Genomic DNA, 24,013 nt, shown 5'->3' with positions numbered 1-24,013 from the left:
GATGATCTCACCCAGTGGCTTCACATAAATGTTGAACAGAAAGGGCGAGAGGACCGACCCCTGTGGCACCCCACAAACAAGGCGCCTCGGGGTCGATCTCTGCTCCCCTGCCAACACCGACTGTGACCGGTCAGAGAGATAGGAGGAGAACCACCGCAAAACGGTGGCCCCCATTCCCAACCCCTCCAACTGGCGCAGCAGGATACCATGGTCGATGATATCAAAAGCCACTGAGAGATCTAACAGGACCAGGATAGAGGAGCAACCCCTATCCTGAGCCCTCCAGAAATCATCCACCAACGCAACCAATGCCGTTTCCGTGCTGTGCCCAGGCCTGAAGCCGGACTGGAGCGGACTTCCTACAACAGTATGAGTATTTCTCATTGTAAACAGGGATTTTAATATAAATGAGTGATATAAGGGAGCATTGTTTCTAAGAAAAGTATATATTTGAAAGTAGAAAGTAGGAGTGTCTATGGATATTCTCAGTCATCCAAGTCATGGTTGTCTCAAAGGTGCCTTTTCAAAAGGCAACTGGACTTTGTTTTTTTTCCCTTGAGGAAGAAGACCTTTTGCTTCTCATCCAAGAAGCTTCATCAGCTGTGGCTGGATGGTGGTGGTGAGGATTGAAGGATCATATTTCTTTGTAGTCATCTGGTCACTTTGCAGTCATCTGATTTAGCACAGTCAGAACTGATGAAGCTTCTTGGATGAGTAGTGAAAGGTCTTCTTCCTCAAGGAAACAACATAGTCCAGCTGCCTTTTGAAAAAGTACCTTTGAGACAAAGGAGAAGTAAATTGCTCTCTAATTCACCACAGTAGCACTATCTGGGAGAGCATTTCTTAGATTGTTGGGAAAGGAAATTGCACTTTTGCACACTTTTCTTTTTAAATGGGGAAAATTGATAAAAAACCACATATGGGAAAATACGCACAAGTGTTTTGCACAGGGAGCAACAGACAAATGATGCAAATTTTGTGTCAAACATCAGGAATCAAGTACATAAGAGCATCTTTCATGTGGAGCATCAAAATGTTCAAGTCATTTTGCCCTCATCATGGTTTACTGTGGATGCCACTGGCAGAAGGAACAGCAACATTCTTCTTTTGGAACTGGTTTGCCATTGCCTTCTTCTTAGGCCTAAGAGAGAGCAACTGGCCCAAAAGTCACCCGGCTGGTTTTGTGCCTAAGGCAGGACTAGAACTCACAGTCTCTAGTCTGGTGCATTAACTACAACACCAAACTGGTTCTCTATTTAAATAAATAGTATACTGTGAGCAGATGATATGTATGCATGCTGTGCTTGCTTGTCAGAGGCTTGAATGGAGAGATGCTATTTCAAGGCCCTGCTTTTTCTTGAGGCTTTTGGTTTTTAAACTAAACTGCTTAGAGAGGGCCAGAAAGCACTGTGAAGCAATACATAAGTCTAAGTGCTATTGCTATTGCTAAATGTGGATATTTAAATGAGACCTTTAAATAGACTTTCCCAAACCTGGAGCTCAAATCCTTGGACAACATCAGATTGGAGAAAGCTAAAACAGCTTTTAAAAAACGATTGAAGTTGATGTCAAAATAATTAATGTATATATTTTGTTTTCTCTGACAACTTGATTTTGTAGATTGTTTCAAAATACATATACAACCATGGGACATAGATCTGCACCATTGCAAACAATGCATTCTCAAGATTTGTAATTATTGTCTAACTTTAAAGTCTGCATCTCTCATAGTATTTTTCATAGAGTTGCATAGACTCAACACCTGTGGGAGCACTGATTTTTTCCCCTAAATTCCACAAATGATAAACTGGCTATCTAAAAGTGTTTTATACATCTTGTTTTCATTCATAAACAAAATAAGCATTAAGAGTAGTAAATGTATTTATAACCTCAAGTTTAATTTATAAGTAATTTTATATTTTTTGTTTTTATTTTACAAAATAGCTGAGCAAGAGGATACTCAAAAAAGAACTTTCACAAGCTGGGTGAACTCACAGCTAGAAAAGGTAATGGCATGGTGGTGATGTAGAATATCTTTTCTAAAATATATGTACAGTATAATAATGTTTCAGTCCCTTTTATCTTATTAAATATTTGAATCCCATAGGAAAATTAAATAGAAACAGAAAGTGTTTACAGTGAGTATCAAAACTTGGTGAAATGTCTGAATTACTTGTAGGGCATACATCAAGGGCATAGAATTTTTTTCCATGTGTGTAAAAAAATAACTGGTTAGAGCTGATAATTAAACCAACATTGTGGATTTATTGGCTCAGTTGGTCATCTTTTACCACTTAAAAAGCACTAGATTGAAGTATGACTCAGCATGTTATAGGGTAGCTGCATTGGTGGCACCTCAGATCAACAGATCCGAGAATGGGCAACCTGTTTTGGCCCATTTGGAATAGTGAAAGTTTTGCTTGCACTTTCACTAAATTGCTGATATGATAGATAGGCACAAAATGCCTAATGATCAGGCTGGTGAATATTGCTCCCAAACATTCCTTGTGGTCTCTCAGAGGGATCAGTAATTCAGCAGTTTACAGTAGCTTTGTCTTTTGAAGGGTAGGGAAAGGACAAGCCCCCACCAGGTTTATTTACAAATTGATTTAGAAATCTATAAATACAAAGATGATGCTAGAGACTGATGCTTTGTTTTTCAAATTTGCAGATTCTTTACTATCATTATAAGTACTAATTAAAACATATGTTTAAAAAGTACTAAAATCTCATGGAATAGGAAGCCTAGCAAGAAAGTGTCGCTTAACCTATAATTGATAGTATGACAATAACTAGTGGGTTTTTATGATGACCCAGAGACTAACACACTGAGAACTGGTTGCTAAAATATTTGTACAAGAGCCCCTTCGGTCCAGGAGAAAAACCAAAATATGCATTCAATTATGCATACCATCTTGTTGTAATGTATACTAAGGCCACTATAGTATATATAACCAAATATACATAATTATTTTGCAGCATCCATCACCTTCTCTTATCTTGGACTTGTATTCAGACATTGGGAAGGGACATGTGCTTTTGGATCTACTGGAGGTCCTTTCCGGACAACAATTGGTAAGAGTATTATGAATAATTCAACCACAAGAATTCATAGAAAGGCTTTGTACATGTTTCTCAGAGTCAGATAAACAAATCTGAGAAACCAGGTTTCTCAGCTGAGGAAAACATAGATGCATTTCCTAAATCTTTTGTTTACTATTTATTTACTTTATTTATATCCAGCCTCTTTTATTTTTTATAAAAAACTGAAGGCAGTGAACATACCCAACACACATTCCTCCTATCTCCCCCACAACAACAATCCTGCTGAGGTAAGTTGGGTTGAGAGACAGTCACCATTGACTGTCCCTCAGTCACCTAAGGTACTCATTTGGCTTTCATAGGACTTGAACTCAAAGTCTCCTGCTTTCTAGCTTCATGCCTTAATCACTAGACCAAGCTCAGTGGTGGGTTGCTCCCGGTTCTATCCGGTTCTTTAGAACCGGTAGTAAAAACGGCAGGAGGCTCCGCCCACCCACCTGGACGTCATAATTGACAATCTGCGCATGCGCAGAAGCTTCTGTGCAGAAACACGCACGAATGAAGCGAGCACGCACGCATGCATGCTCCCATTGCGAACCGGTAGTAAAAGTAAGTAGAACCCATCCCTGACCAAACTGGCTCCTGCAGAGATATCCCTCTACTCAACTAGTTGAAATATCTGAATTATAAAAGCAAACTAGGTAAAATGGATAAAATACATCATTCTATTAAAGACAGTTTCTTGTTTGGAAGATTTTGTATTAGTATTATTTTTCAAAATGCAAAGTATTTTGTGCCAAAGGGGTTTAGGGTGGTAACTATCTCAGAACGTGTTTGTTTTTCTTCATGTATCAATTTTCCTCTTTTTGCTATAACTCCTTGAAAAGGGTAAACCTCTTGGGGCAGTGAATTTTACTTTCACTCTTTGTAAGGCATTACACATACATAGATATTCCTGCAATATTCACAAGAACAGCAGTAGCAGCATATAAGAGGACAGAACCAAAGTAGAAAATAACTTCAGTTTACAGTCATCTCCAAATATAACCAATTATTACTACATCCTTGAATTGTCCTCTTTTTTTAAAAAAAATAATCTTTATTAAATATTTACAATAAAATTAACACACAATAATGGTTGAAAAGCAATATAGGAAGCAAAACACCTAAACACAGGACTAAAACCAAACAACAAACAAGACTAACCGAGAGTTAAGCTCACTCTCCAATTAATATTAACTAATATCATCCTAGCAAAACATTTCGATGCAATCAAGTTCCTTTTACTAACTACAAAACAATTGGTCTGTTTTTATCAAAATTATAAAGAGTTTAACCTTCTTTTGAGCCAAACAAAACACCTGTCCCAACTTCTATTATATACTGAATCTTTCTTGTCTTTTAAGATATACATTAGCCTGTCCATCTCAGCACATCGAAGAATCTTGTTTATTATCAGATGGTCAGGGGGCGTGTCTGCATCTTTCCACAGTTGAGCAAATGCCATTGTCCTCTTTTTATTGTCACTTTGCCTTGTTAAGATTGCAATCAAGAATATATATTTACAAATAGTGAAATATTGTCACAGCTGAGATTGATCAAACTCTTCTTTTTTGTTTCTTTATATTTTATAGCCACGTGAAAAGGGATCGAACACTTTCCAGTGCAGAAGCAACATTGAAAATGCCTTAACCTTCCTGAAGAATAGATCAGTTAGTATTCCAGCTTTGAAAGGAGCCAGAGTTTATTTAGTTGCTAAAGCATTAAATGAATTATTAAATGAATTATTCAGTGTTTATTTCCAGCAATTTCACTACTAAATTAGTTACAGATCTCAGCTATTTAAGAACATTTTCCTCCATGTGAAGGACATCCAGATTGATTGTTAGGTCTCTGTGATATCTTGTACTTTTATTGTATCTGCTTTTTGCAATAAATACACATGGCAGTCCTTTTTTGGTGCCTCAATCACAATTGAGCAAGTTAGTTGTTACTTTTTCAAGGAAGAGAACCAGTTATTTGTGCCCATCAAGAGTTGGATTTGGGGCACTATGTTCTCATCTTAAAGCAAGCTTATTTTCTTTCTTTGGTATTGCAGTTTATTCCACCTCTTAACATTGGATCAAGATTGTCATTGTAAAAATCATACACTAAACATTGCAAATTTGTAACACAAGCCATTCTTTCCTATGGGTGTCCTCCAAATGTCCTGGGATTGTAACGCCAAGAATTTTTCCTCTTTCAGTTGACTGGGAACTTTAGGAAATAATCTCAGCACATCTGGAGGCTCCTAGTATCTTCCTGTTCATCAAAACAATAAATCCTCCTTTTTTCCAGCTCAAACTTATAAACATCCATGTTGCTGATATCATAGAAGGAAAACCATCCATCGTGCTCGGTCTCATATGGATCATTATATTGCATTTTCATGTAAGTATTAATCAACATAAAGAGAAAAGTTTTTCAAATTTTTCAAAGTTCCAATTAGCGGTTGTCCCACAATTTCAATACAGTACTGACTTTGTCAGTTCTGCTTCTTCTACCACGGCTAAACCAAGAAACTATTTCAAACATATAACTTGTAATGTAAAATTATTATAGCATTTGCCATTGTATTATCTCTCCTTAAATTATGGTCTTTTGGCTACAGTCAATAATTTTGGGAAGTTATTTATCCTATTTTAGCATGGCTTGTACAAATTGAAGTTCAAATATTATGTTATTTATAATTGCTGTTACTTGTTGAATGTTTTCCTCCATATAGTTAATAAGGAAAATATTGAACATTTAGTTACATATTTTTTCAACTCAAATACATAGTGTTGAGATAGAATAGTTCCTAACAGGATACTAACCTCAATGTAGTGGGTCACTATACTTATTTAATGTGATAGAAAAGCCAAATCCTGCATGAAAAATGTGTCTTGTCAAAATCATGGCTAACTAGATTTTTTTTGATAGTTTTTTTTTCTGCATGGTTTTTCTGGCTGTTATATGAGGAGCAGATCATATCAAAATCAGCCGTTTGAATTAACTCTTTCTTTTAGGTACAGTCAGACATTTTCAAATGCATTTTTCTTTTTCTTTCTGATGCCCATGGATAGATTGAAGAATTAGCCAAGGCTCTTTCTTGTGGATATAGCCATTCATCTCTGGACAGTCCAAGCACTGTGGATTTATCACCAGCAGCAAGCCCAACAGCTAGAACTAATGTCAAAGCAAAGGAACGATGGAAGATATCAGCGAAGAAGGCTGTCCTGCTGTGGGCTAAGGAACAGTGTGACAGGTATGTCAGGATAGGAAAATCAGTCTGATCCTTATAAATCTGTTCTATCCCATTTCTACATTTATTTGTTTATTTTAAACTTTGAGCCATAGGGTAATTGCAGACAAGCGCAGATCTGAGAAGCAGCTACATCTATATCAGCATATTAGTCTTAAGTATGAACCAGACCAGTTTGTGTCAGAATCCACAAAAATTATATTCTTCAAAGACCTCTAAATGCACAACATAGTATTTAAAAGATGTACCTCAATAAGCACATTGAGAATTATTTTCCAGCTGCTTTTTCTTCATGGAAAGTTCACAGTATGAAATATAACAGTTTCCGAAAGTATTTAACACTTCATAAAGCCATATTGTAGGACTCAAAATTCTAAATCTAAATTAAAAATGTAGAGGAAAAGAGAGAGAGATGGAAATAAGGAATAGCAACAGAGGAAGAAAAAGTGGTGTTTCTTTGTGTTGCGTATTATAAACAGAGGTTGGACTGATGTTAGAAAGCTGCAATATAGCAGGTTCTAGTTCAGAGTGTGCAAGGAATAAATGTAGTTTACTATAGTTGACTTTAAATAAAGTTTATGTGAGGCTTTCCTGATTCCTTCCAAATATTTTGGACAACAACTCCAATAATCTCTGCCCATTACAACTACTTGGAATTTATGGGAGTCAGAACCTGAAACATCTGCTATATATTACTTGAGGAAGACTGGACTGAATAAATTCATTATGAGTGCATAATATAAACAGATTGATAGTTTGCAGCTTGACTTTATAATGAATGCAGGATGAATTGGGGTAGGTAATTAGAGGTTGGTGTTGTAGCATTATAAACAATCTTTTTGGAGAGGTAGGTGGCTGTCCTTCCAAACTCTTGCATAGTAATCAGACTGGTAATAGCTGTTGGGACTCTGCCCAGGAGATCAAAAGAGTTGGGTAAGTTATGCTGAAACAAATGGCAAACTGATTTCCGACTTCCCTCTGTGCACATCTGAAGCTTCTCCAGTAAGTGTAGTACACAAAATTATCTGCCACAATGTTCTACCTGTCAATGACTACTTCAGCCTCAACCACAACAATACATGAGTACACAACATATACAAACTTATGGTAAACCGCTTCAGGCTTGATTGCAGAAAATACGACTTCAGCAACAGAGTGGTCAATGCCTGGAATGCACTACCTGACTCTGTGGTTACTTCCCCAAACCCCCACAACTTTAACCTTAGACTGTCTACTGTTGACCTCACCCCATTCCTAAGAGGTCTGTAAGGGGTGTGCATAAGTGCACCAGCGTGCCTACTGTCCCTGTCCTACTGTCCCATTTATTTGTATCCATTTCATGTATTCATAATCATGTTTATACTTATATCTGTAATCTTATGTATGCTTGACAAGTACAAATAAATGAAAAAAATAAATGAAAATGAAATGAAAGTTCAGCAAATGATGCCTGTGTTGATCAATGAGCCATTTCGTCTCTCTGCACCCAGGAAACACCTATTAGGTTGCACCTAAATGCAACCCATTCTCTACCTGTGTGGAGCTTTCTCATTTTCAAGTCTGTATTCTGCTTGTGATGGAAATTATGTACAGGATTGGGAAGAGCTCTTATAACTATGAATTTATGGGATTGTTGGGCTAAATGGGCATAGGAAGTGAAGGTAGTATTTGCTGAGTCTTTTTGTGGTTCTCTGTTGTGCAGACAGAACACAGAACTGATTTCCCATTTTGCAAGTCATTCAGTTACTCTTCTAACTGAATAACTTTTATTTCATTTTTCATATGTAATTAGACAAGAAATCTATCTGATACAAGTACATTCCTTCCTTGTTTGTTTTCAGTTTAAGTTGTTTGGTCAGCATTCATCTGGCTGAACTGCATAGAAAGAAAGTGTGCTGTAAGGAACAAATGGTGTGAAGTTTCTTTCAAAATATATTTGAATTATGTCAGTAATCAATTTATTATGCCATGGAAAAGAACCACCCTTCCTCTAACTTTTAAGTTATAATTTCCCAGAGAGTTTCTATTGAAAGTCAGGGCAAGCTATACAGCACCTCCCACATTTTCTATTTTCTTTTTTTTAGAAAAATCTATCCATACATTTGTTAACAGAGCTTCTTTACTTTGGTCTTTAAACTAAGGGTAGAAGGATTATAGCTAGTTTTAAAATCAGGATGAGCGAACAGGCTGGTATACAAATGTTTATTTTCTTCTCCAGCATAATATTTCTCCCCTCTCTTTAATTGTGTGTGTTTTTAAATGCTTTTGATCATAGGCATGGGTCTATCAGCGTTGCAGATTTCAAATCCAGTTGGAGAAATGGATTAGCTTTCTTAGCCATCATTCATGCCTTAAGGCCAGGCTTGGTTGATGTGGAGAAAGCAAAAGAGAGAACAAACAAGGAGAATTTGAGAGAGGCGTTTCAAATAGCAGAGAAGGAACTCAGTATACCCCGTCTGCTTGAACCTGAAGGTAACTCAGATTTTACATGCACTTTAGCTTCAATCTGCTTGGTGTTGAGTTTTGAACATCGTCAATCCCAGCAGTGCTTACTGTATTGTGCTGGTTTATTTTACCAATTTTGGTCTTGCCTTGCTTTCCCTTGCTTTTCCTTGCCTTAATATTATTAATATTAGATTATTACTATTAATATTATTAAATTGGAATAGATAAAATGATGTGACTATTAAGGAAAAACAACATGCATATTAAAAGTGGCAGTGACAGAGATACAATCAAACATATACTTTGCAATTTTATTTAATATCACTATCAAGCATACTTTTCTGTAATCCTTTTGATTGTTTTTAGAGATATGAAGTTATTTCAGGTCAAACCGCAGATTCATTTGTGTCAGGATGGTCTGATTCTGCAGTTCTAGTATAAGATACTTAAGAGGGCATGGGGTGAAGGAGAACTCTGCAACCTCTTCAGCCATGAGGGTTCTTCACTGGGTTCTTCTCGATTGGATTTAGAGCTAGGTCTAACACTGTGAAAGAGATGTGGTGGCTCAGTGGCTGGGACACTGAGCTTGTCGATTGAAAGGTGGCAGTTCAGCGGTTCGAATCCCTAGTGCCGTGTAACAGGGTGAGCTCCCATTACTCGTCCCAGCTTCTGCCAATTTAGCAGTTCGAAAGCATGTAAAAAATGCAAGTAGAAAAATAGGAACCACCTTTGGTGGGAAGATAACAGCGTTCCGTGCACCTTTGGCGTTTAGTCATGCCAGCTATGTGACCATGGAGACATCTTCAGACAGCGCTGGCTCTTCGGGAGATGAGCACATACTGTATGTGCAAGGGGAACCTTTACCTTTACCTAATACTGTGAACAGATTGTTTACAGGCTTTCTCGGTGAATAATTTATCCACCTCACCCCACCCTCGAGAACCTTATTTAGGCTGATAACTGCATTTCCAAAAGTAGCAAGCTGGGCCACACTAAAATGTTCAGAAGCTTCTTCTTGGAAATTCTGAGCTTCTTTGACATTGAGAAAGGGAGATGACATATATTGGGTGGCAGAGATTTCATTCAAAGATGGGAAAGGCTATTGTATTTCATTCTTGCTAGGGGTCCAGAAGTATTTGTCCCATGATTTCCTTCTCTATCTGCTATGTAAAGAAAGGACTGATAACATAATTTCCTACTAGGAAATATCAGGGTGAATCCCTGTAATCTCTCAAATACTTCATACTGTTTTACGTATGAATTACCAATATTGTTTCCCGAGGAAATAAGGCAGCAGGCAGGAGATAGAAGCATTGGGGAGTTAAATTGGAAGACTCTCCATCACACTGAGTCTGTCTCCTGCCTCTGCACAAATTTGAGGAGGTAAAATAAAATTTTGCCCCTCATTGGTCAATAACCAATTGAACCACTGTGAGAATAATCACAATTGCTGCATTGTCACATAACAGTACTTTTTGTTGAACAAGCTATATTGGTTTCATTTATACATAATGTTAAATTAGAATGAATGGTTCATAAACCGTACTAAATTGAAATCCAGAAAAAATAATTTATGTATGATCCAGACAATTTTGCAACCCGCCTCAAATACAATTATGGGCAATGCAGATCTAATCAGTAATATACATAGTGGCTGGGTTTTCTGGACAGCAGTGCATTGTATTATTAGAAGTTTCTACTTTGGAATATATTCAAAGCTCTTGGCATTCCACAGATGTTGATGTCACCAGTCCAGATGAAAAATCCATCATGACTTATGTGGCTCAGTTTCTCCAGTATTTTAAAAGTTTACCTGTGGCTGAAGATAGAATGCAGGTACAGTATGTGATAGCTAAATGTTTTTAATATATATATTTTGCACCCTGGTTTTTTTTTTTCCCAATTTTATCTATGACTGTTCTTTGTAGAAAATCCATGCTGTGATAAATTTTATTTTTCTGAATTTAATTAGACCTGCAGCTAGTTTAGGTGGAACATTCACTGATAATTAATGTCTCTTAAGATTATGATCTTGTTACATATATAATGCTAAATCATTTTTAAAAAATCATGGTTTATTAAAACAAGTAATATGTGCTAATGGTTTGGTTCATACATTACACTAAATTAATACAAAAAGTTCATATGATGATTTAGGAGCCTAGGTGGTTAGGAGCAGTGATTAGAATGCAGCATTGTAGGCAAACTCCACCCACAGTCTGGATTTCAATCCTTATGAGGCTTGAGGTCCATTCAGTCTTCCATCCTTCTGATGTCAGTAAAATGAGGGCCTGGATTGTTGGGGACAATATGCTGACTTTGTAAACCACCCAGAGAGTGCTGTGAAGCGCTATGGGGTGATATATAAGTCTAAGTGCTATTGCTATAGCTCTGGTGCAATATGTGAATATAGCGAGATTGATATATTCTAGACACTGTATCACATGCTAAACTATGGTTTATTTTAACCATATTTATTGGGTGAAGCATAGAGGCTTCAGTCACAGATTATGCTGAATTATGCTGTAAACACTCAATGTTTGGGGTCAAACGACTTACTGAGCCAAAACTAAACAAGTGATATGAATTAGAAGCAAATATATTTCACAGATGTTTGCAAAACAGTCTATAAAGGGCAAAGTCTCTTGGAACAAGAGTAACAAAACACTATTTTCTGTAACAATGCAAACAGGAATATCTATACAAGTAGATACATTTTTTTGTTGTTTTCCAGGGAAAAATCAAAGAGACCTTGAGCTGGCTCAATGCACAGGAATGCAAGTTAACAAAGTTGCTGACTGAGCTAGAGAATGCATCCTTCTACAGGAAGTTTGAAGTAAGTAACTTTGTAAATTTATCCTTTGGAGGATTACATTATATTACAAGAAATATGAAATAATAACAACGGAGCCCTTTTTTTGGTATCTTTTTATGAAATGAAGATTTTGGATTGTGCTTTCTGTGCTGTTTTTAGTCATGGTTACAATTTTATGATAGCATTTTATGTGATTCAGGCCACATAAAGAATTCATCAGCCTTAATAAAGGCCTACCTTTGCATGATGCCACTCCTTCTCTACTTTTTATGCAGTAGGATAATCAAAATAAATCAAAATAAAATTTGATTAATGATCAAATATTTATGCATATGAAGCACAAAATTATTATTTAAAATGTTAATGACCTTTAGAGTATTACCTACACCAGTGATGGCTAACCTTTTTGGCACTGAGTGCACACCCATAATGCAATGCATGCGTGACCCCCCCATGCGCCCCATCCCTGCCCATGTGCACGTGACCTCCCATGTGCGCCCCCCATGCGCGCAGACCCCCATGGATGTGCCCCGCCCCCCGTGCATGCACACATGTTCCCTGCATATGCATGCACAGCAGAGACCAGAAAACCAACTGGCTGGTGGTAGGCACACATGCATCCACGGCGGAGCTGACCTGTTGCGATGGCTGGCATGCCCGCAGATCTGTGGAATGCGTGCCATAGGTTTACCAATACAGACCTATTCTTACTCATTTTTTTTAAAATAGTAGCTTTTCACAATCATTAAAACAGAATAAAACATATGAAGATAGGAACATTTTACATTTTGTGGCAGTTTTATGTCTGAAGTGAAATGAAAAACAATTGGGCTCATAGCTGTTAATGAACAGATCATGTAGTGTTAATGTATTTTAGTCCCCTTTTAAAACCATGCAGGTTCATCCTTACCACAGTAAATCCATGAATATGTTAGCTTCTACATCTCTGGTGTTATTGAAGAAGCCAATCATAATTGCAAAAAATATTAAAACAAAATAAATCACGGTATAAAGAATTTACCTGTCGGTCAGGAAGTTGATGATAAAGATTCAGACTGCTGAGAAGAATCAGACTGAAATATTGTTGCTTAGTTTTCTGTTCCAATAATGGCCAAGCAGAATGGATAGATATGGGTTGTGTTTATGCAATGTGATTTATCAGATTACCTAAAAATCTAACACAGGTAGTCCTCGATTTACAACCATTCATTTGGTGACCACTCAAAGTTACAGTGGCTCTGAAAAAAGTGACTTATGTCCTTTTTTCACATTTACAACCATTGCAGCATTCCATGGTCCTGTGTTCAAAATTTGTATGCATGGCAACTGGCATGTATTTATGATGGTTGCAGTGTCCCAGGGTCATGTGATCACCTTTTGTGACCTGACAAGCAAAGTCAATGGGAAAATCAGATACATGTAAAAACGGTGTTCCTAACTTAACAATTGCAGTGATTCACTGAACAGCCATAGCAAGAAACGTTGTAAAATGGAGGCAAAACTCATTTCATAACTGTCTTGCTTAGCAATAAAAATTTTGGTCAAAGGATTGTGGTCGCGTTGTCAAGGGTTATCTGTAGTGGTATTAAAAGAACTTGTGAGCGATTTTAAGCTTGGTTAGTTTTTGTGGAATAGGCTGTTATTTGAAACTACTCCATTTTGCATATAATTCTAGTATGCAAATTATTATTTATTAAATGTATAAACTGACCAACTCCCAGTTGTAGAAAGTGTTTAAATGATATAACCAGGTTAAGTTCATTATGTGAATATTCTGTTGTTCACTTGAGCATCCATTATTCAGAGATAAACTACCCTTGTATCCAGTCCCATTTAAATATCATGTTCTATAACCATTGACAATCCTATCCTCTTAATGTCCCTAGTTCTTTTAAGTATCTGACACTGACTATATTGAGTGCACTTACTCTTTTCAATATTAATTTAAATCCTTAGGCAATGCTATCATTTACAGAAGCATTTAATGAAGAAAAAAAAGCCTTCATTCCCATTCTGGAATCTAAAAGAAAAGGACCAGAGCTGGATGGAGATTATTCGGAGATGAAGGAAGCATGGGATAACCTATCCTATCAGGTCATTAGGATGTTCGCAGGAATTTGCATTTATTTTGTTGTTGTAAAAGGTTTCTTGTTCATGCATTTGAACATGTGGCTTCTATGAAAACACATTTCTTGCCATACAAATATGAAACAAAGATGGGAGCAATAGAATATTTTGCCAGTCAAAGGGGTAACTTATATGCTCAAAAGAACAATGGAATGGAATGGAATGGAATGGAATGGAATGGAATGGAATGGAATGGAATAGAATAGAATAGAATAGAATAGAATAGAATAGAATAGAATAGAATAGAATAGAATAGAATTCTTTATTGGACAAGTATGATTGGACACACAAGGAATTTGTCTTTGATGCATACGCTCTCAGTGTACATAAAAAGAAAAGATACATTCATCAAGAATCATAAGGTATAACACTTAATGATAGTCATAGGGTACAAATAAGCAATCAAATCATAGTAGGAAATCGTAAGGATACAATCACAAAGTTAAAGTCATACAGTCATAAGTGGGAGGAGATAAGTGATAGGAACGATGAGAAGATTAATAGTAATGCAGACTTTGTGAATAGTTTGACAGTGTTGGAATTATTTGTTTAGCAGGGTGATGGCGTTCGGGAAAAAACTCTTCTTGTGTCTAATTGTTCTGTGGTGCAGTGCTCTATAGCATCATTTTGAGGGTAGGAGTTGAAACAATTTATGTCCAGGATGTAAAGAGTCTGTAAATATTTTCACAGCCTTCTTTTTGACTCGTGCAGTGTACAGGTCCTCAATGGAAGGCAGGTTGGTAGCCATTGTTTTTTCTGCAGGTCTATTTATCCTCTGAAGTCTGTGTCTGTCTTGTTGGGTTGCAGAACCAAACCAGACAGTTTCAAAGGTGGAGATGACAGACTCAATAATTCCTCTGTAGAATGGTTCCAATATGTTGGTACATTTGTATGACATAAAGTATGAATAGTTGAAGGAGAAACTTCTTAATTAAGCAGTGGAACACTTGCCTTCAGAAGTTGTGGGTGCTTCATCTTGGAGATTTTTAAGAAGAGACTAGACAGTCACTTGTCTGAAATGGTATAAGGTTTCCTTCTTGAACAGGGGCTTGGATTAGAAAACCTCCAAAGTCCCTTCCAGCTCTACTCTGATTAAGCAATATGCTGGTATATTTTTGTGATATAAAGTATGAATAGTTGAAGAACCAAAATTAATAGCATTTCTCTGATTTATTTGTCTAGATGACTGAATGGAAAGCAGAGCTGGACAATATGTTACCTCCATCTCTAAATGCCACTGAGGCTTGGCTGAAAGAAACAGAGCAGCATCTGGCACACAATCTACCCATTTCTCAAGATCATTTGAAAGCAACAGCTGCCCTTGAAGAAAAATTAAGAGCTGTACAGGTTGGTTAAGTAAAGTAAAATATTTATTTTTTAATGTATTTATTGATTAAATTTATTTGCTTCCCATCTCGTGGGCAGCTTACAGCATAATAAACATTAACAAACATTAAAAGCATTGAATATAAAATGGCAGAATAAAATCATTAACACAAGATGGAAAAGGAGGGTGCTGGATACGGGGGAGTAGGGAGGTGGGATTAGCTTTTAATTAATCAACCACCTCCAGTATGAAACTTTCCCATTGGATCCCCAACCATCTGACAAAACTAGGTTTTAAGGCTTTTACAAAATGTCAGGAGGGTGGGAGCCAATCTCACCTCAGGGGATAAGATGTTCTGGGGCAAGAGCCACAGAAGACAAGGCTCTTCTGGACCCCACCAGGCAAAATTCCTTTTACTAATATGTATTGGTAAAATATATCATCTTCTTATATACTTGCCTTGCTTAAAGCAACCATCATGGCATTCATTCATTCATTCATTCATTCATTCATTCATTCATTCATTTATTAGTTCGATTTATATGCCGCCCTTCTCCGGAGACTCAGGGCAGCTTACAATGCATTAAGCAATAGCCTTCATACTTTTTGTATATACCTGCTTAGTAGGGTTTTTTGGTCCCCCCTAAGCGGTGTTCTTTTTTATACAAAGTCAGCTTATTGCCCCCACAAACCGGGTCCTCATTTTACCTACCTCAAAAGGATGGAAGGCTGAGTCAACCTTAAGCCTGGTGAGAATTGAACTCGCAGTAATTGCAGGCAGCTGACAGCTAAGTGCTACTTTAACAGCAGTTTAGTCCGCTGCCCCACCAAGGCTCTTATTTACTGTTGTTTGTAGCACTGTTAGTACTGTAATACAATCAGAAATGCCCTTTTCCTATTATTTGGGGTACTGTGAACAATATTGAGGAAAAAAAGGACCACAAGCTTACATTTGCTTCACTATATAATGAACAAGAATCTAAACAATCAAGTAAATCCAACTTACACAAACCATTTTTGTAAGCAGCCTACATTCGCCCAAAAGAGTGAGATGGGTGGAATATAAATTTAATTAATAAATAAGTCAAATGAGTAAGCATGCATTTCTATTAGAGTTTGTCTTCTACTGTAGTATATACAGTTTTATTTTAAAATAGTCTTTATTTACATTTGTAGTTAAAAAGAAGACAAAAAGCAAACAAAAGAAAGAACAAAACGACATAACAAAAAACATAAAGGGCTATAAACAATACCTTAGTAAACTAATATTTAACATAAACCTATACAATATATTCATAATACAGTCCGGGGGAGACAGGACAACCTTTTTTTCAAAAAAAATTGATTTATATGCCGCCCTTCTCCCTCAGAGCGGCTTACAGTGCGTTAAGCAATAGCCTTCATACTTTTGTATATTTATACAAAGTCAGCTTATTGCCCCCACAAACTGGGTCCTCAATTTACCTACCTTAGAAAGGATGGAAGGCTGAGTCAACCTTGAGCCTGGCGAGATTCGATCTTACTTTAATTGCAGACAGCTGGTGTTAAATTACAATGCTCTGTCTGTTGAGCTATCCAGGCTATTTTGAGCTTATATACCAATCAGGTCTATCCGACCTCACTTTATATATGCAATAAAGTATCTTCAATATATACAGCGCCTGTTTATATTATATTAATCTGATTGTTGTCTTCTTTTCAATAGCCAAATATACCATTTTTCCCAAAATAGACATGTTGGCGTTTGGTCTCTGTCTTTCAATTTTTTGGTCAATCTATCTGCTTCCGCACAGTCCAGTATCTTTTTTTATTATTGCTTCATCTGGTGGGATATATTTGTCTTTCCAAATCTGAGCAAATGTTATTCTTGTTGCCCGTAATTATATGCAATACGAGGTACCACAAATCTTTTTTTTATGTTTTCCGGCCTTGGAGCCGAGCAAGTAAAAGGGGAAAATAGAGGACAAGATAAGAGGATTTTGCCAGTCATTTGCAATGAAATGAGGGATGAATTGGGACTGAAGGATATTTGGTGTGAGTATAATTTGATAGCTGAGCAATATGCTTATTATTCCCCCAGGCACAAATTGTGGTCCAGACTGGACATGATTTGGTTGTCGCAAGAGCTTAGTACCCAAGGGAAAGAAAGAATTGCTGTAGATTTCTATAAGGAATTATATAAGAGGGAGGAGATTTCAGCAGGAAAAGTAAAAAAGTATATAGAGAATTCAGATCTACCTAGGATTTCTAGCTTGACGAAACAGATTTTAGAAGAGGAAATGACTTTGACAGAGATTGAAATAGTATATACAGTTTTAGGATGCATTGCATAACAGATACAATAGATTTGGGGTTGCTTTTCAAATGATTGGCTGAAGTCACATTTTGAGATAAGCCAAAACTCTTGACATTTCCCTCATTCTTTATGCTGGATGCGACATTGTAAGATATTTAAACGATGACTTCGTTCAGCCTTTTAGTGCTATTGAGTGGAAAATGTAAAGGGCAACCAACTCTAGCATTGCTCTGAATATTATCTCTTTGGGCAAATACAACCCCAGGCATACTCACCAGGCATCATCAGTGGGCTCTGCTGGGTTTTGGGGCTTTTGGCAATCGCCCAAGAATTACAGCATCTGATAATATATCCTAGGGTGCACTATAATATAAAACAAGGTAAAATAAAAAACAGTGTAATATTCATATTGTACAGAAAGAATACTATCAGCTCTTTAAGTAAAGAAAGATGCAGTATTTCAGGAACTGTCTTTATAACCATTTTTATAAACTATTCCATAATTATTCAATGATACTTTTCTTTGAGAAATTTATTAACCTATTGCTGTTCTGTCCTATTGCTAGAAAAATTTATTTATTTATTTATTTATTTATTTATTTATTTATTTATTTATTTATTTATTTATTTATTTATTTATTTATTTATTTATTCAAATTTCTATACCGCCCTTCTCCTTTCGGACTCAGGGCGGTGAACAGCCAAGATAAAAACATCTATACAAAACATCACAGTTAAAAAATAAAGTTAAAATAATTTATAAATTTGGCCCATAATTTAAAACTTGTCAATTAAAATCAATATTAAAATTTTAAAACTAACCCTAAAATCAAGACAGAACGGCTAACTGGAAAAAATGAGTTTTTAGGGCCCGACGAAAAGTCCGAAGGTCGGAGATCACTCGTATCTCTGGGGGTAGATTGTTCCATAGGGTAGGTGCCACCACAGAGAAGGCTCTCCTCCTGGGGGTCGTCAGCCGGCATTGTCTGGCCGACGGCACCCTGAGGAGGCCCTCTCTGTGGGAGCGAACCGGCTGGTGGGAGGCTATTGGAGGCAGAAGGCGGTCCCGTAAGTACCCTGGCCCTAAGCCATGGAGCGCTTTAAAGGTGATCACCAACACCTTGAAGCGCACCCGGAAGACCACCGGAAGCCAATGCAGCTCGCGCAGGAGAGGAGTCACATGGGAGCGCCCCGTCGCTCCCATAATCCCCCGCGCAGCCGCATTCTGCACCAGTTGGAGCCTCCGGGTGTACCCCAAGGGGAGCCCCATGTAGAGAGCGTTACAATAGTCCAGACGAGAAGTGATGAGTGCTTGAGTGACCGTGCGTAGGGAGTCCCGGTCCAGAAAGGGGCGCAACTGGCGTATCAGGCGAACCTGACAAAAAGCCCCCCTGGCCACGGCTGTCACATGCCCTTCTAAAGACAGCCGCGCATCCAGGAGGACACCCAAGTTGCGGGCCCTCTCCGTGGGGGCCAATGATTCGCCCCCAATAACCAGCGATGGCGTCAGCTGGCTATACCGGGACGCCGGCAGCCACAGCCACTCGGTCTTGGAAGGGTTGAGTCGAAGCCTGTTTCTCCCCATCCAGACCCGCACGGCCTCCAGGCACTGGGACATCACTTCCAAGGCATCATTGGGATGGTCTGGGGTGGAAATGTACAGCTGAGTATCATCAGCACATATAGATGAATAAATGATGCTTTAATTGTAAGACATTTGTGAATAATGCTTCTGTTTTTAGAATTCGATGGAAAGTTTTCAACAACATTTGGAAACCCTTCAGTCCTTTGACAATAGAGATAATGCTGGAATGCTGGTAGTTCCACCTCAGAAGCTGGAAGAAATGAGAAAAAGGTTTGTGATGTCAAATTCCTCCTTTGATTTGCTGCATTCAGCTAAATATAATTGTGTTCTTATCATATTTAGTAGCCTAACTGCAGATCGATAGTGGGCATCTCTGCTGCTCTTATTGACACACACATTGTATGCATTTCCCACAACCTGATATCCTCCAGATGTGATGTATTCACTAGATTGGGGAATTTATTCAATCCCAGGATCTGATTTTCCTCGTAGGCAAGTTGTGTGGTCTTATTCTCCCCATGATCAATTCAAGCCTAGCTTGTGGTTTCTCTGAAATCACTGCCTGGATTAACATGTTTAATTTGTTTTTGTTTTTTGGAGAGGGGGGGTTCATATAAGGTATTGTAATATAAACTAATTCAATAGTCTGAATTTTCACCAAACAAAGTTAGAACTAATTAACTAAGATTAAGACATATTAAGCTCACCAGGAATGTGTGCAAACATAGCAAACAATGGTGCTCTAAATGATCTGATTAAGCAAATTGTGCAAATCCAGCTAATAGAAAGCAAAATGTAGATGGGCCACAGGCCTGATTCAACACAGCTCTTCTTACATTTTTTGTTTCTGGAAATAATGCCAATTTCCTGCCATTTGTCATTCATATTTTTGCATCTAGTTTATAAATGTATGAAGCTATTTAATTCTGAATCAGACTGTTGATCCATCTCGTTCAATGTTGCTTCTATTAATTGCTAGGGGTCTTTTAAAGTCCTTCAAGACTTCATATAGTTATTAAAGTCTTGGCTGGGTCCTGAAGGCCCTCTAGCAATTGTAACACTTTCTTTTGCTCTTCAGATGCATCTACTTTATTCTATTATTCTTGCATCATCATGATCAGATCATAGCATTTCTTGTTCCCAGTTCAACCTAACACATCTGTAAATCGGTTAGTAATAAAGACAGAACAACGTATTTAACTGGTAAAAAGCTGTGCATTTTTTTAGATCACAGTGTGTTTTAAAGAGTGCAGATTAGGCTCATTGGTTTTGTCTTACATTTTATAGACAAGATGTTGGGTTTATTTTCAGGTTCAGCAAAGTTCAACTTGAAAATTTCAGCATTATTGCAGAATACTACTGCTCATCCAGCTCAGCTCTCTTCAACGAACTGACATCTAAACTGAACATCTGGAACATCAAGTTTGGAACCAAGGAGACTGTGGAGTTATTGCTATTAGATTGGCATGTAAGCATTATAGTTGCTTCTTGGATAGCTATGCAGAAGAGACTCAAGAGCTGAATCAAAGGCACCCATACAAATTCTGTACATACTATTTATTCATTTTAGTTTTAATTTTTATTAAATATTTTATCCTACCTTTATTACTTTTATAATTAAGTCAAGGCAACATAAACATAAATAATACTTCTTCCCCCTCCTATTTCCCTACAACAACAATAACCCTGCCAGGTGGGTTGCCTGACAGAAAGAATGATTGTCCCAAAGTCATCCAGCTGGTTTTCATGCATAAGGCAGGACTAGAACTCACAGTCTCCTGGCTTCTAGGCCAACACTTTAACCACTGCACCCATCTGGCTGCTCTAAGCAAGTATATGGATTATGGATTTAGCATGTTAAAAGTGCCACATCTTAGCTGCAGTTGTAAATAAGTAATACATATTTTGTCAAGGCTTTGTATAGGTATGACAAACTCCTTCTCAGCAATGCATCCCCCAGCAGACCCAAGAAGTTCAGATAAATACATTCATTGCAGAGTATTGAGAACCCATTTGAACAAAGCAGTTCAGCGACTAGCAGTGTATAGGAATCTTGCCCTACATGCGTATGAACTGGGCTCAGGGTTAAATACTGGGCTCCTTCCTTCTGCCTCTTCAAGTCAATAGCTTTTGAGCTGCTTGCTTTTTGTCCTTGAAGAGTTCAACTATCTCTTTCCCATTTTAAAAGCAGCTTTCTTGCATCAGAAATTCTCATTTTATCAGTCTTAATTCTTCTAATACGAACATCCAGCAGATGTCAGTGTAAATCTACAAACATTTAATAAGAAGCTGAGAAAAACCACAATTTGTTTCTCCAAGTAGGAAGACTTGCCAAATGTTGTAAGGTCTAAACCTTGACAGTGTTGTTGGTGGTTTGAGAGGCAGAGAACACTATTCACTCTTGAACTGCCTGTATAAAGTCCTGTTGTTTTTAAAAGCTGCTTGTTAAAGCTTTAAATTAATTTATTTCAATTGAGATCATGTATTCTGGGACTCTCACATATTTCAAAGTTCATGCCTCGTACAAACTATATGCTAGATGAGGATTTTTTTAAATTTGTTCTTTCATCATGTTATCCTCATGGACATTTTAATTTTTTTTTTCTCACCCTCCTCCACCTCAGCAGATTCCTTACTTTTATCCCTTACTTTGTCTCCGTTTCATCTGATCCATATAAACTCAGATAATCTGTAAATCTCAAATTGAATTACTTCTAATTCTCTACAGCGGCAAACATTTCTTAAACAAATGTGTCATTTTATTTTGGGACAGAATTTTATTGAAGAAAAAGGTTTTCTTGGTCAACTAGACACTGCATTACAAGTATGTGAAGCACAGAAGAACAAAATGATAAAAGATCCTAATTTGGGTAAGAATTCATCACAGTGGTTCTGTCCAGGCTTCACCGTTCCCTTGATTTTCAGTGCTTGGTCTGTAAGGATTATTGTTACAGGGCCAGAATCGCACAAGCCATGAATTAACAGCAATGCATTTAAAGAAACTTAAGATTTAAGGGCATATAAAAAAAGGGGGGGAGGAACTGTCAGGGACACCTTTTCCTTCTTGAAAACAATCTTAAGAAAATGAAGTGTGTTCGTTAGGTATGAAATAGAGAATATTGGATAGAGACAGAGCAAAGGAAGTAAAATGAACTAATGGAATGGCTAGAATCTTGAACCTTCAAAAACATGCATTTATTATGCACTGTCACGAGATATTTGGCCTTGTTCTCACTAAGGTAAAGAAAAGTAGAAATTTAGCTTTTCAAAAAGATGAGCCCACCTTCTCCCAAGTGTTATCATTTTTAGCATGAAGTGATTTTTATTGTATTAGTAATAAGCATTTCATGTAAGCACTCTCTGGAGCCCCAAAATAGATTCAGCATCTTCCTGAGAACAACGGAATATATACCTTGTCTTGGAAATGGGAAGAATTCCTAAATTCTTAAGGATTTTCAGGAAAAATGATTTAAATAATGCCACCATGATTTTGTTTGGTGTAAGATAGGGAAGAAAGAAACACCGACAAGCTTCCTGAATGCCTGTTTCTTGACTTTGTTTACCTGTGACTGATACCCTATGACCCACTAAGCTGTATTAGTAAGATTTCATTCATCTTTAAGGTAGCTATTTGGGACAGAACAAACAATACATTATGTACCTATTATTCCCTTGTTAGTAGATACATAAATGTTTTCCATTTTATGGGAGCCTACTAAAGAATGGTTGGCAAGATGAAGTGAGACAATTTCATTAAATATAGGATGAAGGCTTGATCCTTATGGCAAATTTACTTAATTGCAGTTCATTCATATATATATATATTGCAAGAAATGAATTATAATTGCATGTTAGAGTCTCATCCCAATGACAAATGTATTTACCTTGTGCAAGTTGTTCTCTTTCAATATTGATTTTTGATCTGTAAAATCAGGAAAGTAGAAAGTCTTTGTATACTAACTGTGGAAATGGTTAATGATGTTATTATTTTAAAATATTTTAGAAATTGATCCTGAAGAAACAGTCAAATTGTTTAAGATGACAGAAGTTCAGATTTTCAAGTGCAGAGAGTACATTAACAATGTGAATGACACCTTAAAAAAAGTTTTATCGTCTTGGGCCATCTATGCGGAGAACATCCAGTTACTAAAACCTTGGCTGGAAGAGACTCGAAAAGACCATCTTAAGAAGGTATTTTTATTTTTTTTCCAGTTATTGAAATTGTTTTGAAAATTATGGATGCACCATAAACATCATATGGATTTTAATATGATCCTTTAGATCTCCCCAGAAACTTTGGCAGCCTGGAATTCACGGCATGGTTCCTTGAATGAAGCTGGAAACTTTTTGATTGAATCCAGCAATGCAGAAGTGGGATCAGCTGTTTCTGGAGAATTGAAAAAATTGAACAGAAAATGGGCTAAGCTTATAAAGAAGACAAAGTTCGTGAGTGGACATAAATATTTTACTTTCCTAATTAGATTAAGTCATACTTTACAGTACAATGAAGTGTTACAATATTAACACTGCACTGCACTGTACTGTGAGGTTAGAAATTAAAAGAAGGAATAAAAAGTTTCATATCATCACTTTGGATTTAAGCTCAATACCAGTAGTTCAGTGTTAAATTTACATAGCAATAGCACTTGCAATAGCAGTTAGACTTATATACCACTCCACAATGCTTTATAGCACTCTCTGAGCAGTTTACAGAGTCAGCATATTTCCCCCAACAATCTGGGTCCTCATTTTACTGACCTTGGTAGGATGGAAGGCCGAGTCAACCTTGAGCAGCTCAGAATCGAACTCCTGGCTGTGAGCAGTGAATAAGCCTGCAATTCTGCATTCTAACCACCATGCCACCACGGCTCCATATTATATATTTATGTATTAAATCTGCAGACTCATCCCTGGTTTTTTCCGAAAGGATTGAAAAAAACTCAAATGAAGTGATAGGCAACCTCCCCCAGATAAATGCTTATGAGATGTGTCCAATTTTAATCCTATCATTCATAATCAATTGCCTTTAATTTTAATATTAAGTAATATTGCAGTGAATAATATTATTCCTTCTGTATTTATTTATTTTCTTT

At 37.1% G+C, this 24,013-nt stretch overlaps 1 protein-coding gene across 1 annotated transcript in view; it reads left to right on the top strand.

Annotated features, from left to right (window-relative positions):
- The window catches only part of SYNE2 (spectrin repeat containing nuclear envelope protein 2), a 206,446-nt gene that overhangs the window by 14,741 nt on the left and 167,692 nt on the right, over window positions 1-24,013 (top strand). Inside the window, exons 2-16 of the mRNA XM_070942446.1 lie at window positions 1,945-2,006; window positions 2,980-3,075; window positions 4,677-4,754; window positions 5,380-5,472; window positions 6,147-6,328; window positions 8,601-8,797; window positions 10,506-10,606; window positions 11,505-11,606; window positions 13,542-13,679; window positions 14,895-15,059; window positions 19,078-19,190; window positions 20,232-20,388; window positions 21,694-21,790; window positions 22,924-23,111; window positions 23,202-23,366. Of these exons, the coding sequence (XP_070798547.1) occupies window positions 1,945-2,006; window positions 2,980-3,075; window positions 4,677-4,754; window positions 5,380-5,472; window positions 6,147-6,328; window positions 8,601-8,797; window positions 10,506-10,606; window positions 11,505-11,606; window positions 13,542-13,679; window positions 14,895-15,059; window positions 19,078-19,190; window positions 20,232-20,388; window positions 21,694-21,790; window positions 22,924-23,111; window positions 23,202-23,366 (1,934 nt within the window). The remainder of the gene's footprint in view (window positions 1-1,944; window positions 2,007-2,979; window positions 3,076-4,676; window positions 4,755-5,379; window positions 5,473-6,146; window positions 6,329-8,600; window positions 8,798-10,505; window positions 10,607-11,504; window positions 11,607-13,541; window positions 13,680-14,894; window positions 15,060-19,077; window positions 19,191-20,231; window positions 20,389-21,693; window positions 21,791-22,923; window positions 23,112-23,201; window positions 23,367-24,013) is intronic.

Source organism: Pituophis catenifer, unplaced genomic scaffold (assembly GCF_029215685.1).
Source record: "Pituophis catenifer annectens isolate HBS135680 unplaced genomic scaffold, rPitCat1.0.hap2 SCAF_1, whole genome shotgun sequence".
NCBI lineage: Eukaryota > Metazoa > Chordata > Lepidosauria > Squamata > Colubridae > Pituophis > Pituophis catenifer.
The sequence above is the reverse complement of the archived record's forward strand: the minus strand, read 5'-3'. Positions and strand labels throughout refer to the sequence as shown.